The sequence below is a fragment of the Myotis myotis genome, unplaced genomic scaffold, assembly GCF_014108235.1.
Source record: "Myotis myotis isolate mMyoMyo1 unplaced genomic scaffold, mMyoMyo1.p scaffold_m19_p_8, whole genome shotgun sequence".
Taxonomy (NCBI): domain Eukaryota; kingdom Metazoa; phylum Chordata; class Mammalia; order Chiroptera; family Vespertilionidae; genus Myotis; species Myotis myotis.
In genome coordinates, this window is record NW_023416390.1 from 61232136 (window position 1) to 61245379 (window position 13244).

Below are 13244 nucleotides of genomic sequence, written 5' to 3' on the forward strand. Positions count from 1 at the left end.
TGCCTTTCTCCTACCTCCCCACCTTACCCACATACCTTTAGAGTGTTAATACTTTGCTTCCGGGAGTACTGGACTAAAGCCTCAAGGGCAGACGTGAATAACAATAGACTATAGTACCTTAGCCTGAATTGATTTCTTAAGGGCAAAGAGCTGGTTGGCCAACATGTTTCATTTTGCAAAGTGAGGTATGGACCAAGCAGAAGGGCTCCAGAAAATGGATGAGGTTTTGGAGGCTGCAGGAGAGATTAGGGTGTGGACATAAAGATACTGCCAGCCAGAAAGAACATTTGGGAATAGATCAGAGATGTAATATAGAGATTTTCCTAAGGTTTATTTTGATGTATGTAATCTAAACTCTCTTCTCCATTTCCCATTAAATCTTCAGTAAGAACCTACATTATTCTGGGGAGCAGGCCTATTTTTTTTTTTTTTTTTTTTGTAATGTGACATCTTCCCAAAAAGGATGATTAAATAAGCGTGGGTAGTAGCTGCCCATGATTCTTCCCAAGGTTACACACCATTGGTAAGCTGCATAGGAGATGGCACGCAGGAGGAGTGATACTCTGCAGGCTTTTCTGAAATACCAGCAAGGCTGGCAGTGCGCATTGATGGGCACCGGATGTCTTTTTGATCAGGTCCTCTGTCATATCCATTTTGCCTATTTAAAGAGATTTACAAGAGATTGATTAATCTCACTCTCCAATAACTCTACACTCTGTTGAATAATCACAGTGCTTCTTCCATTAAAAAAGTGCTTCATAAATATTAATCGCCATAAATTCCACTTTTTAAATAAAAGAGACAGCTGCTTCCCATTAATTATCCTATCAGAAAATTGATTGGACATTTTCTGAAGAGCTTGACAATGTAAAGGAAGAAAAATCATTTTCCTTCTCCCTGTATGAGTTCTCAACTGAGAACCCTGTAATAAAAGATTAACCAGAGAAAAACAGTCTATTAACATGCATACTCATGTATACATTGGAGATACCCTAGGAAAAATGAGTTACTCTTCCAGGTGCCTTTAGAATAAGGGTTAAACACGATCTTAATAAGGAAGGGGGAAGTGAGATGTAGGCCTCTTAGGGAAGAGGCCATTATTTTTAGGAAAGATGGAAAGATGAATGGGCCCTTAGAAGAATAAATGATAGCTTGTGACAAAGTTTGTCTGGGCATGGTGTCAACTTCTAACATCCTCTCCTGTGATGAGTCAACCCCCCCTGATTGATGAGACTCTGGGGAAGTGATTTATGGCAAATGAATTCCTTTTGGAGGATGTGTCCTTAGGCAGATAAGGGAAGTTAGGAGAAAACTTCTCCATACATTTGCTGTTTTTCAAGTGCCTACAGTTCAACACACCAAAGTGGCTTGGGGGTAGAATGTCTTAAACTCCTAGAGTCACATTTTGGAGTACATATTCTGCTCCCTTCAACTACAAATACAGCTGCTTCCTCTGGGGTTAGGAGCCCCCCAAAACTCCAAACCTTAGCTCACAGTAGTGAGCTCCATTTGGCATATGGAATTGTGGATGAGTTATGGATTCTAGTCCTGCTTTGGGCTTTTGCCAAGTTATGTGATCCTGGGGATGTCTGCTTACTTCCCCAAATATCAGTTTCCTCATCTGAGGGCAGAAAAAAAATCTTCCTGTACCAACCTTAGGTTCTCCAGCTGGGGCCCTGTAAATTAGAATGGCCAAAATCAGATTAAAAGGAGAAAAACAAATAGAAGTTTATTAATATGTACATTGCACACATACACATGGGAGCACTCAGCAACAACTAACCCAAAGTAGTGGCTCTTCTTAGAACTTAGATTTTAAATACCAACAAAGAAAGGGGTTTGGAGCTTCTGGGCAGAAGAGGCAAGTTTTGGGAAGATGACCAGGAAACATATGGTAAACAAGAGTTGTTCAATGAGGTTCAGTGTGCAGATTTAAATCTGTGCCTTTTCCATTTAGAAGAGTTGGTAAGAGTCCTACTCTTCCCTATATGGAAGAGAGAGAGAGCTGTCTAAATGAAAATCCTATCTAATAATAGACAAACATGATAATTAACCATACCTCCAACACACTTCCCATTGGCTAATCAGGGCGATATGCAAATTAACTGCCAACTAAGATAGCCACAGCCAGGCAGCTGAAGCGAACAGGGGGCTTGCTTGCTCCAGTGAAGGAGGAAGCCAAGGTTCCCCACCTGCCGCTGCCGGCCTCTGAGCTTGCAACTCTAAGCAACTATGTTGCAATTATAGAACTAAAACAAACTCCAGAAACCTGCTTTCAGCCAGCCAGGCTTCAGCCAGCAGGATCGCAACAGTGTTACAATTATAGAACCCAAACAAACCCAGATCCCTGCTTTCAGCAGCCGAGGTCTCAGAACTGGAGCCGAGCCTCAGAGCTAAAGCTGGCTCTCAACTCCAGTGACAACCATACAAGGTAAATAAATCCCAGAATTAAAAAGAAAAAAGAAAAAAAGGAGCGGTTGGGAGCTTCAGTTGCCCGCCAGCCTGAAAACAGCCATCATCCCCTCACCCAGACTGGCCAGGCACCCCAGTGGGGACCCCCACCCTGAAGGGGGTGTGACCAGCTGCAAACAGCCATCATCCCCTCATCCAGGCTGGCCAGGCACCCCAGTGGGGACCCCCACCCTGAAGCAACAAGATGGTGGCTAATTTGCATACTGAAGGCTGTCCACGGTCCAGGACCGGATCTGTGACCCTGCCAGGCGGGGGGCAGTGCTTGAGGCTGTCCACAGTCCCGGGACCCAGATCCGTGACCCTTCCCAGTGGAGCGGCAGCTCGCACAGTGGCAGATCGGCCGGGGTTGGGCAGGGCAGGATGCCTGGCTTCCTCCCAGCCCCAGTCATTCTGGGGAGGTGAGCAGCGCAGAGAGCTTCTGGACAGGGGAGGCAGGCCAGCAGAGGGCGGCCTGTACTCCCCACATGGCAGTCGCGCCAAGCAGAGCCTGCAGGCTGAGCTGAAGTAGTGCCTGCAGGCCATCAGCTCCCAGGAGTGGCTGCGCAAGATCCACCTCCTGGCCCAGAAGGTGCAGGATTGCAGGGACAGCCACCATGGCGAGCCAGACTGACGTCCTCCTGGCTGCACCATGGGGGTTTGCGGATATGAAAAGCCAGAGGCCTCCGGTGTGCACATTCCCGCCTGGCATGCGAACATCCCCCAGCACACTGTCACCCTCCCATGCCTGCAACAGTTGCAAACCAAGGTGTGCACAAGTTCCCCCCACCTCTCCACCGCACTTCCATCAACCCGGCATGCCTAACACCCCCACAGGATGTGCACACATACCCTCTGAAGCGCTCACGGCCTTTGGAGAGTGTCTGGGTGTTCTGGGTGCTGAGGGTGGGCGCCTGTGAGATGACAGTGAGAGGGCGGAGTGGTGATGCCCTGTTTCCACAGAGGCCAGTGCAGCTACGAGATCACCTCTGGGGGGTTAATGCAGGTGCTGAGGCAGGAGCAGGTGCAGACAGACGCACCTGGTGTGCGCGGGCGGCCCTCGCTTAGGTGCCTTCGGTCAGCTTTCAAGATCAAGAACCCAGAGGTGGAGAGGAATTCCGTTCTCTCAGTGAAACAGTGGTATAGTTGGGGCGACTGTAGAGGAGGAATGTGCACTTTGGGTACCAGCACCCATGAGCAAAGGCTGCCCTGACTGAGCCTCACTTGCTTGGGGCCTAGCACACTCCTGCCGGGCAGCGGGTGACAGGACATGCTTTTCCAAATTAATGAGAGAAAATGATTCTCCTGCTGCCCACGAAGGTGGAAAGTGAAGTGGGGAGACATGTGGGGAGTGAGCGAGGTTCCTTGTCTGGGGGTTCCAAATCTGCTGTTGGTTTCTTTCTCCACTGACTAGAGATATACAGGGTGTCCCCCCAAAATGTATACACACTTTGAATACCTACTAATTCCAATGGTTTTAAGCATAAGAAAGAAGCAACAATGGAGCTGTTATTTGTTAAAAGTGTGGGCACAAACAGGTAGTTGGACATTCCCTGAGGGGTCTCAGATTGGAGAGGGTGAAGGCCAGACTGAAGGGCCCCTTTCCCCCCCTACCCCAGTGCACGAACTTCGTGCACTGGGCTACTCGTCATTTATAAATGTATATTTCCTTGTTTTCAGAGGTTTTCCTGAGCCTGCTGATTCTCAATGGCCTTTATCTCAAAATAAATAAGCCATATCTTAAAGAGGCATATTAGGTGGAGGAGGTGGGGGGGGGAGGCGCATCTTCTGGGGCCCTCTTCTGCTACAATTCTTCTTCTGCAACAGAGACCTTTCTTTGTATCTGTTTTAGTTAGTAAACAGAATGTAGAAAGTTCACTCAGAGAAAGAAATAGTTTAGTGATGCTAAGGTGTATGCTTAGGGAATTAGGAGATTCCACTGTTCAATAGGAGAGAAAGAAAGGAAGTTCCCTGAGGAAAATTTGGGGGATTCCCTGGAGAAAGGAGACAGACAGATGCCAGAAGGTTTGGATGTTCTTGAGGGAATGGAAGACAGAAAAGAAGAAGACTACGGTGGTGAAACAAGTAAACGTCTGACAGTCTGGATCCAAAGCCCAGTGTTGCCCCTTGCTAGTTCTGTGATCTTGGGCAAGCCATTTTCCAGGCCTCAGTTTCTTTCTGTGTAAATTGGGGTTAATAATAGTGTTCATCTAATAGAATGAATCAAATTAGTTAAAAAGTACAGTCAATAATATTATAACTGTGTGGCATCAGGTAGGTACTAGACTCATCAAGGGGTTCACCTTGTAAGTTATATAAATGTACTAGAGGCCTGGTGCACCAGTGAGGTCCCTCAGCCTGGCCTGTGGGATTGGACCGAAACCGGCTCTCTGACATCCCACAAGGTGTCCTGGATTGCGAGAGGGCCCAGGCCAGGCCAAGGGACCCCACCGGTGCCTGATCAGAGCTGGGGAGGGATGCGGGAGATTGGCCAGCCAGGGAGGGACCACGGGAGGGCTCCAGAGTGTGTTTGGCCCATCTCACTCAGTCCCAATCAGCCGGACTCCAGCAGCAAGCTAACCTACAAGTCTGAGCGTCTGCCCCCTGGTGGTAGGTGCACATCATAGCGAGTGGTTGAGTGACCTTAGCATATCATTAGCATATTACGCTTTGATTTGTTGAATGGCCCACCAGACACTTAGCATATTAGGCTTTTATTATATAGGACTAGAGGCCCCGGTGCACAAAAATTTGTGCACTCAGGGGGGTCCCTCAGCCAGGCCTGCGCCCTCTCCCAGTCTGGGACCCCTTGGGGGATGACCACCTGCTGACTTAGGCCTACTCCTCGGGGGATTGGGCCTAAGCTGGCAATCAGACATCCCTCTGGAAGCCTGGCAGCCCTCGGGGGATGTCCACTTGCCAGCGGGGAGCAGACTTAAGCTGCAGTTGGACATCCTTAGCCCTGCTGAGGAGGCGGGAGAGGCTCCCACCACCACCGCTGTACTGGCAGCCATCAGCCTGGCTTGTGGTTGAGCGGAGCTCCCCCATATGGGAGCGCACTGACCACCAGAGGGCAGCTCCTGCATTGAGCATCTGCCCCCTGCTGGTCAGTGTGTGTCATAGTGACCAGTCATTCCCAGTCTTTCTGCTGTTAGGGTTAGTTTGCATATTACCCTTTTACTATATAGGATAGAGGCCTGGTGCATGGGTGGGGGCCAGCTGGTTTGCCCTGAAGGGTGATCCGGATCAGGGTGAGGGTCCCGCTTTGGTGCCTGGCCAGCCTTGGTGAGGGGGCTGATGGCTATTTGCAGCTGGTCACACCCCCTTCAGGGTGGGGGTCCCCACTGGGGTTCCTGGCCAGCCTAGATGAGGGGCTGATGGCTATTTTCAGGCTGCCCGCACCTCCTTTAGGGTGGGGGGTCCCCAATGGGGTGCCTGACCAGTCTGGATGAGGGGCTGAGGGCTGTTTTCAGGCTGGCCAAGCCAGCAACGGAAGCTCCCAGCCTCTCCTTCTTTTTTTTTTTTTTTTATTCTGGGATTTATTTACCTTCTATAATTAAAAATTTGTTGCCGCTCGAGCTCCGAAGCCAGGGCCTGCTGAAAGCAGGTATCTGGGGTTTGTTTAGCTTCTATAATTGCAACTTTGTTGCTTAGAGTGGAGCTCAGAGCCGGGCTGCAGCAGGCAGGGAACCTTGGCTTCCTCCATCACTGGAGCAAGCAAGCCTCATGTTCGCTTCAGCTGCATGGCTGCTGGCCACCATCTTGGTTGGGTTAATTTGCATATCCTGCTGATTAGCCAATGGGATGCATAGTAGAGGTATGGTCAATTACCATGTTTGTCTATTATTAGATTAGATAACCCAGTGGTCAGCAAACTGCGGCTCACAAGTCACGTGCGTCTCTTTGGCCCCTTGAGTGTGGCTCTTCCACAAAATACCGACTTCTGCGCATGGGCGACGAAGTTTCAATCACACTGTACATGCACACCCGCATGTGGTATTTTGTGGAAGAGCCACACTCAAGGGGCCAAAGAGTGGCATGTGGCTCATGAGCTGCAGTTTGCTGACCACTGGGATGACCATTATGTTATATACCTGAAACTAATATAACATCGAATATCAACTGTAATAAAAAAATTAAATATATATATATATATATATATATATATATATTCCTTAATCAGTACTATATAAACATCCCTTTACTACAAACCTTCCTCTTCTTGAGGTCAGAACTTTGATGAGGCCTGAGAAACAAAATTTTGAAGGCACAAATAGTTAAGAGGATATCAAATCATATCAGAAAAGCCAGCAGTCATATTCCACAAGGCCCAGGTTCACTCAGCAAAACACCTTATAGATCACAAACCAACTTATTGAGAGTGCAGAATTAAAGAGAATAGAATGTCCAAAAGGGATAGTTTCAGAAAAGTAATCTGCTTAATGAATTGCTTTGTAGGTTTAGGGAATAAATCCTTCTTTCTCAAGAAACAGGACTGATTACCACAAATAGATCTTTCTTCTCCCAGAACTATACTAGAAGCACAAAAATGGACAAGTTTTCTTGGACTCTCAAGACTCCAGGTTAGAGGGGTATAGGGTAGAAAAGAATTCACTGCAGTCAGGTAAAACCGATGTTTGAATCAACTACTTACTAGCTTTGTAAATGGGCAAATAAATAACCATTCTGCCCCTCTTGTTTTTTTATACATCAAATGGAGAAGATATAGAAGCCACTTTATAAGAACTGAATGAATGAATAAATATAGTGCTTAGCACAGGGCACAGTACATCTATTCAAAAAAATGTTAGTTGCTGTCAACGCACTGCACTCTCATTATGACATATCCTTGGTCATAATACAGTTGATTGTGTCACAACCCATATTATATTATTTAAACTTGATTCTTCTTGGTGGGATTTTGAAGGCTCCCTAGGTCCTTGTTAGGCAGCATAAGTGGCATATTTTACAGACCATCTGTCAGGTAACTTCAAAGAAATGAACAATCTCATTCATTTTCCTTTTTTTCAATGAGCTTTATTCTATTTTAATTTTTAATCATACCATGTTATTTTTTTCAAAATGGCCTTTCCTTTATCATTCTCAAGTCTTTGGCTTTAGGAAGACAAAGCCATGATTTTCTTTTTGCCTCTTATCTCCGGCACCTAGCAGAGTGCCAGACACATAGTAGATGCTCAATGTATTTTTTCAAATGAAAATATAGATGTGTCATTCTTTCCTGATTATAAAAATAGCCACCCTGTCCTACAAACCTCATATTTATTTTTTTTTATTTGGAAGTTATGTGTGTGTGTGTTTTCCTAGGAAGTCTATGCTTTAATGAAACCTTAAGTGTTCTGTTTTTCTGTTTAAGTTGTTCTCTTTCTCATCCAACATCTCCATTTCATTAGAGGCCTGTTCTGATTGTTCCCTTTGTTTATCTACTATTAGGCCTGCTTAGATATGCTGCAACTTTTCTTCATCTGCCCATTGGGACTTTGGGGACTTTGGTGTGGCTAATATCTTTTTAAAAATATATATATTTTATTGATTTTTTACAAAGAGGAAGGGAGAGGGATAGAGAGTTGGAAACATCGATGAGAGAGAAACATCAATCAGCTGCCTCCTGCACACCCAGTCCTGGGAATGTGCCGGCAACCAAGGTACATGCCTTTGACCGGAATAGAACCTGGGACCCTTCAGTCCGCAGGCCGATGCTCTATCCACTGAGAAAACCAGTCAGGGCCGTGTGGCTAATATCTTAAGCGAGGATGGTCACAAGAGGTGAAAGGTCCTGTGTGCTGGCAGTAGAGCCAACAAGAAGGATGTCAGTCCTCCATCAAGGCATCAGGATAAAACTACTCTGCTCCCTATTCTCCACTCTCCCACCTCAAGAATTGATCCCACAATTCAGTTCCCCCATTTCCTGGATCATGATCAGTTAGCTTTCCCCCTGAAGGTCAAGGATCCCTAAGGCCAACTCTATCTAGGATCTTAACATGAAGTGTGCAATGCTGGTCTCAGAGCTCTCAGTGGACCCAGAGGGGAGAAAGTCCTGTCGCACTCACTAGCTGGCAACTTCTGGACCCCACATGACAAGCCCTAGTATCTGCTAGCCCAGTGGTCGGCAAACTATGGCCCCTTGAGTGTGGCTCTTCCACAAAATACCACGTGCGGGCGCACACATACAGTGTGATTGAAACTTTGTGGCCACACTCAAAGTGCCAAAGAGCCGCATGTGGCTCGCGAGCCGCAGTTTACCGACCATGGTGCTAGACTCAAGAGAATTGGATAAGATAGAATTATAGGTCAACTCAATTTCAGAGTGACATTTTCTGATCTCTTAGCCAAAGTCTGAATGTTAACCATTATTTGCCATTTATTATTACTGCAAATTTGTACAAACATAATTATTCTCACTTACTTAATTATTTTGAGAACAATGGAAGAGAAAATTGGATAAGCTGGAATAAGAGTATAAAAAAGAAACCTTGCAAATTGTCTCTTTATTTTCTCTCACTAGGCACAAAGTATTGCATCCAGAAGAGCTAGCTTGAGAAGAGAGGCTTCTCTTCAGAGTTTAAGTTAATACTTAGCACATGCATTTGCTCAATAAACATTTGTTAAATACGTTAATAAATATATGGTTGAATGAATGAATGATGATGCAATTGAGACCTCAGAAGACTTGGGTCAGATTTATGCAGTGGACAGTGGTTTTCAAAATTTGGTTTAGCCTAAAAAACTTTTGTTTAAACAACACTTAATGGGGAAACTCAGTAAGTTAAAGAAAGAAAATAGTCTGGTTGAAATGAGCAGAGTATTCAGATCATACCTGTTTGGGTACCTCTGGCCACTGAGAAGGTTCCCCACAAACCATTTTATTATGGGGGTTACAACAATGCAGCAGAAAAATAAGGCTCCTGAATGATTAATATACTTATTTCAGCTACATTTACTGTCAATATCAATCACACCAGCAGAACCACTGAATTCAAAGAACTGCATCAATTATTGAGAGGGATTAAGTAAATGAATGGGTCATTACTTTTATAGCCTAAGCTAGTCATTAAGACAAAATGATAAAAAGAGGATCTAATGTAAAGCTGGGCAACAATTTCAAAAGAAATTGAACCCATTATTATATGTTTAATACACAATTTTAAAAGAAGTTTAATCAATTATCAGAGCTTAACTAACCAGAATCCTTGACAAACTGAATTTTCCCACATTCATTCATTAGGAAAGATTAAGGAGATATGCTAAAATCAGTCGAAAGTATTTACACGTTATATCTGACTACCCAGCACAGTTCTTAGCATTACAAAGGATACAAAGATGCAGAAAACATGGTCCTTAGAATTAATCTGCTTATAATTTAGCTGGGCAGACAAAACTCACATGTATGAAATCATCTAGAAAGAATGAAGTGTTAAATTCTATGTAATTATTTTTTAAAATCTAGTAATTTAATTATTTTTAGGGCTATTTTGTGTAATACAAGCACCATTAGATAAATAAAATTTCAATGTAAGTTCTTAAAATATACTCTGGAGTCTGATTGATCGCAATATCTATGGTTTTACTTACGGTTTATTACTGTAAAGTAATGGAACCATAAAGTATAAGAGACCAATAACCTTGAGTCATTACTGAATCCACAAACATCAAAGTTCATATCAACCAAGAGTTTTGGGCATAAGTGATACATTGAACCCAAATAATAGGAAACAGGCCCTTGCTGGGTGACTCAGTTGGTTGGAGCATCATCCCGTGCACTAAAAAGGTTGTGGGCTCAATTACCTGTCGGTATAAAAGGCAACCAATTTATGTTTCCCTCTCTCCCTTCCTCTCTTTCTAAAAATCTTTTTTTTTAATTGGTGAGGATTAAAAAAATACCAGAGGCCCTATGCATGAAATTCGTACAAGGGGCTCAGCCCTCGCACCCCGGCTTCATCTGGAAGATTGTCCAGACAGTTGTTCCGCTGTTTGGCCATCTGGTCTAATTAGCATATTGCACTTTTATTATTATAGATATTATAGGCACTACACCTGGAAGGTTTAACAATCAATTCTTACCAACCCTTCAAAGAAAGAATAACTCCTACTGTAAACAAACTCGAATAAAAACAGGTGTTCCTCAACTCATTTTATGAGATTATAATGCCACCACAAGCAAAACTATTCATGGACAATAAAATATTTTTTTTAGGAGAGCCTTAGTTGTGAACTGAGGTGCAAATATACCAAGTTAAATATTATTTAAGAAATCCTGCAAAATCATGATCAAGCAGAGATTACCTGAGGAATGTAAGATAGCTCATCCTTCGAAATTGTATCAATGGGTTCTAGGTAAAGATGATGGATTGAAAAAATGCATTTACTTTGTTATCTCCCAAAATCTCATTAAAATAATAGTAAAAAGATGTTTTTCTTTGTTTCCTTTCTTGTGTGTTTGTTTGTTTTTTGTTTTGTTTTTTTATGTATTTACCCAGATGAGAACAAAAAGAGAGATGCAACAACAAAATTATGGCTATTGGGAAGCAGATGGACAAGTGGTAATTAGCTTAGCATGCTAGAGAAAGTTGAGTTTTAGGGAAACAGGAGAAAGCTGAGAGGCAACAAGATTTATATCATAGAACTAGCAAAAGCCTAGAATTGCGGTCATCAGAAACCTCTGAAGGTAGGATCAAAGTAAAACTAAAACCCAAAAGATTATCTTTTTTAAATGTACAAATGAGTAGTTACAAAATAGACACAGGGATGTAAGCACAGCCTGGGGAATACAGTCAGTGATGTTGTGGTGACTCTATATGGTGCCAGGCGGGCGCTTGGGATAGCAGGGGGAGCACTTTGTAGGGTGTATGGCTGTCTGACCACTAAGCTGTAGCCCTGAAACTGGTACAAAATAGTATGTAAATGTAACTGGAAAGAAAAAAAAAAAGGAATCCTTTTAAGAATCCGCTCCAATCACACAACCAGATTACACACCTCCCAAACTGAGCTGGAGACTGAAAGCTTATTTCCCAGAGACAGGAAAGAAGAGGGTTTCTGGATGGAGGAACACCAGGCAGGGTAAAGTAAAGAAAAGAATGAGCTCAGGCCTTCAAATTCCCAGCTCAAGTTCTGCATAAATGACCCAAGAGTCTCTGTTTCATCAAAGAAACCTTTACGTCCTATAGCTGCAAAGCTAAAATGTCTGAAAACCAAATCCAGAATTTCACCCCTCAAGTGGCTGGATTACAATGCAAATAGAATTCCCCAACCTTACTGGGTGTCTTCTCTTTAAGTGAAGGCATTGATTGGGAAGGAATGGGAGCCTAATCACTAGAATCAGGACAATTTGGAAGATTCCAATAAAGCTAGAAAAATAGAACCCATAAATTCTGCCAGTATAAGCAGTCTTTCCCCTCCTGCCTGTGGAAGTTCACCCTGCTTTGCCTGAAAAATGTCGAATGGCCTCTCTTTGTAAGGCACTGCTCATTCTCCTCAGGACCTACCACTGCCACTCCCTTTGCTTCTAGACCTAAAACTAGACTTATGTCCCAACAAGCCCTAAAGGGTAGGATATAAATGCAACCCACCCCACCCCACCCCAAAAAGGAAAAATAAATGTAACCCAAGAGTAGCTTCTCTACACAGCAATAGGAGTGCATGAATCTTCCAGTTTATAAAGAGAGAAATCTGGGAAGTAGGATCAAACATGTGGGAGAATGGTAGAGGGAATGTAAAGTTAGGTCAGATGAAATTTATTCATATGGGCCCCTTAAGCAGAGGTTCTGGACTCAATGATTTAGTTTGGGAAGTTAGAAAGAGCTCTGATAGTTTCTTTGGTTGACTGAAACATGGACCAAACATGTACGTTGGAGATTAAGAATCACTTAAGGAAATGTGTATTGGTTGCAAATTGACAAAGGGTGGACATGATGTCAGTTTAATGTGCCACCTTATCCAGGCTATAGTATACCCAGTTATTTAATCAAACACTAATCTAGGTATTGCTGTTGAGGTATTTTGTAGATGTGATTAATATCTACAATTAGTTGACTTTAAGTAAAGAAGAGCATACAATAATCTGGGTGGCCCTGATCCGATCAGTCAAAAGGCATTAAGGGTAATCAGAGGCTTCCCTGAGAAAAAATAAATTCCATTTATGGACTACAGTATCAGCTCCTGCCCAAGAGTTTACAGCCTGCCCTTCCTGAGAGCCTGCCCTATAGATTTGAACCTACCTGGTCAGCCTCCACAGTAGTATAAGTCAATTACTTACAATAAATATCCATATCGCTCTCTGGATCCCTCTCCCCCCCCCACCCCCCATATATATATGAAAGGTATCTCTGCATCTATCTATCGGTCTGTATCTCTCTATCTATCCATCCATCTCCTACTGGTTCTATTTTTATCTTCCACTGGCTCTGTTTCTCACTGGAATCTTGATAGTGTCTTTTAAAGAGATGTTTGCAGTCTTTGGAATCAGTTTTCAGCAGGTGATCTAAGAGAAATATTCGTTCTTTGATTGCTACAAGGTCGCTTCATATGTTTGTGTATACAGAAGGTAACCATTTTTTAAAATGCAGAGCAACTATTTCAAACAAAGCCGGGTTACCAGGAGAGGACATGGGCTATTACATTATATTGTTTCAGCTTTATTACTGGGAAGGCAAGAAAAACACTTGAATTTATTGGCAAAGTCCTTTTAAAACAGTTTGAAAATATTTCTCAATTCCTTGAAGAAAAAGACTTCTTTTATAGATATCTTTTTAATTTCAAAAAGTACCATAAAACCTCATGCC

The 13244-nt window shown here is 43.4% G+C and overlaps 1 protein-coding gene across 3 annotated transcripts in view; it reads right to left on the minus strand.

Annotated features, from left to right (window-relative positions):
* Positions 1-515: 515 nt before the first annotated feature.
* ARL6IP6 (ADP ribosylation factor like GTPase 6 interacting protein 6) overlaps positions 516-13244 on the minus strand; it is a 61424-nt gene continuing 48695 nt past the window's right edge. The window contains exons 5-6 of one of the 3 annotated variants that reach the window (XR_004969497.1): positions 1655-1676; positions 516-658 (exon numbers count right to left, since the gene is read on the minus strand). Coding sequence is in view for 2 of the 3 variants with exons in the window: in XM_036320323.1 (XP_036176216.1) it covers positions 644-658; positions 1598-1676 (94 nt within the window). In the remaining variant the exon portion in view is untranslated. Of the gene's footprint in view, positions 659-1597; positions 1677-13244 lie in introns of all 3 variants that reach the window. The other 2 variants (XM_036320325.1, XM_036320323.1) reach the window with 2 other exon arrangements.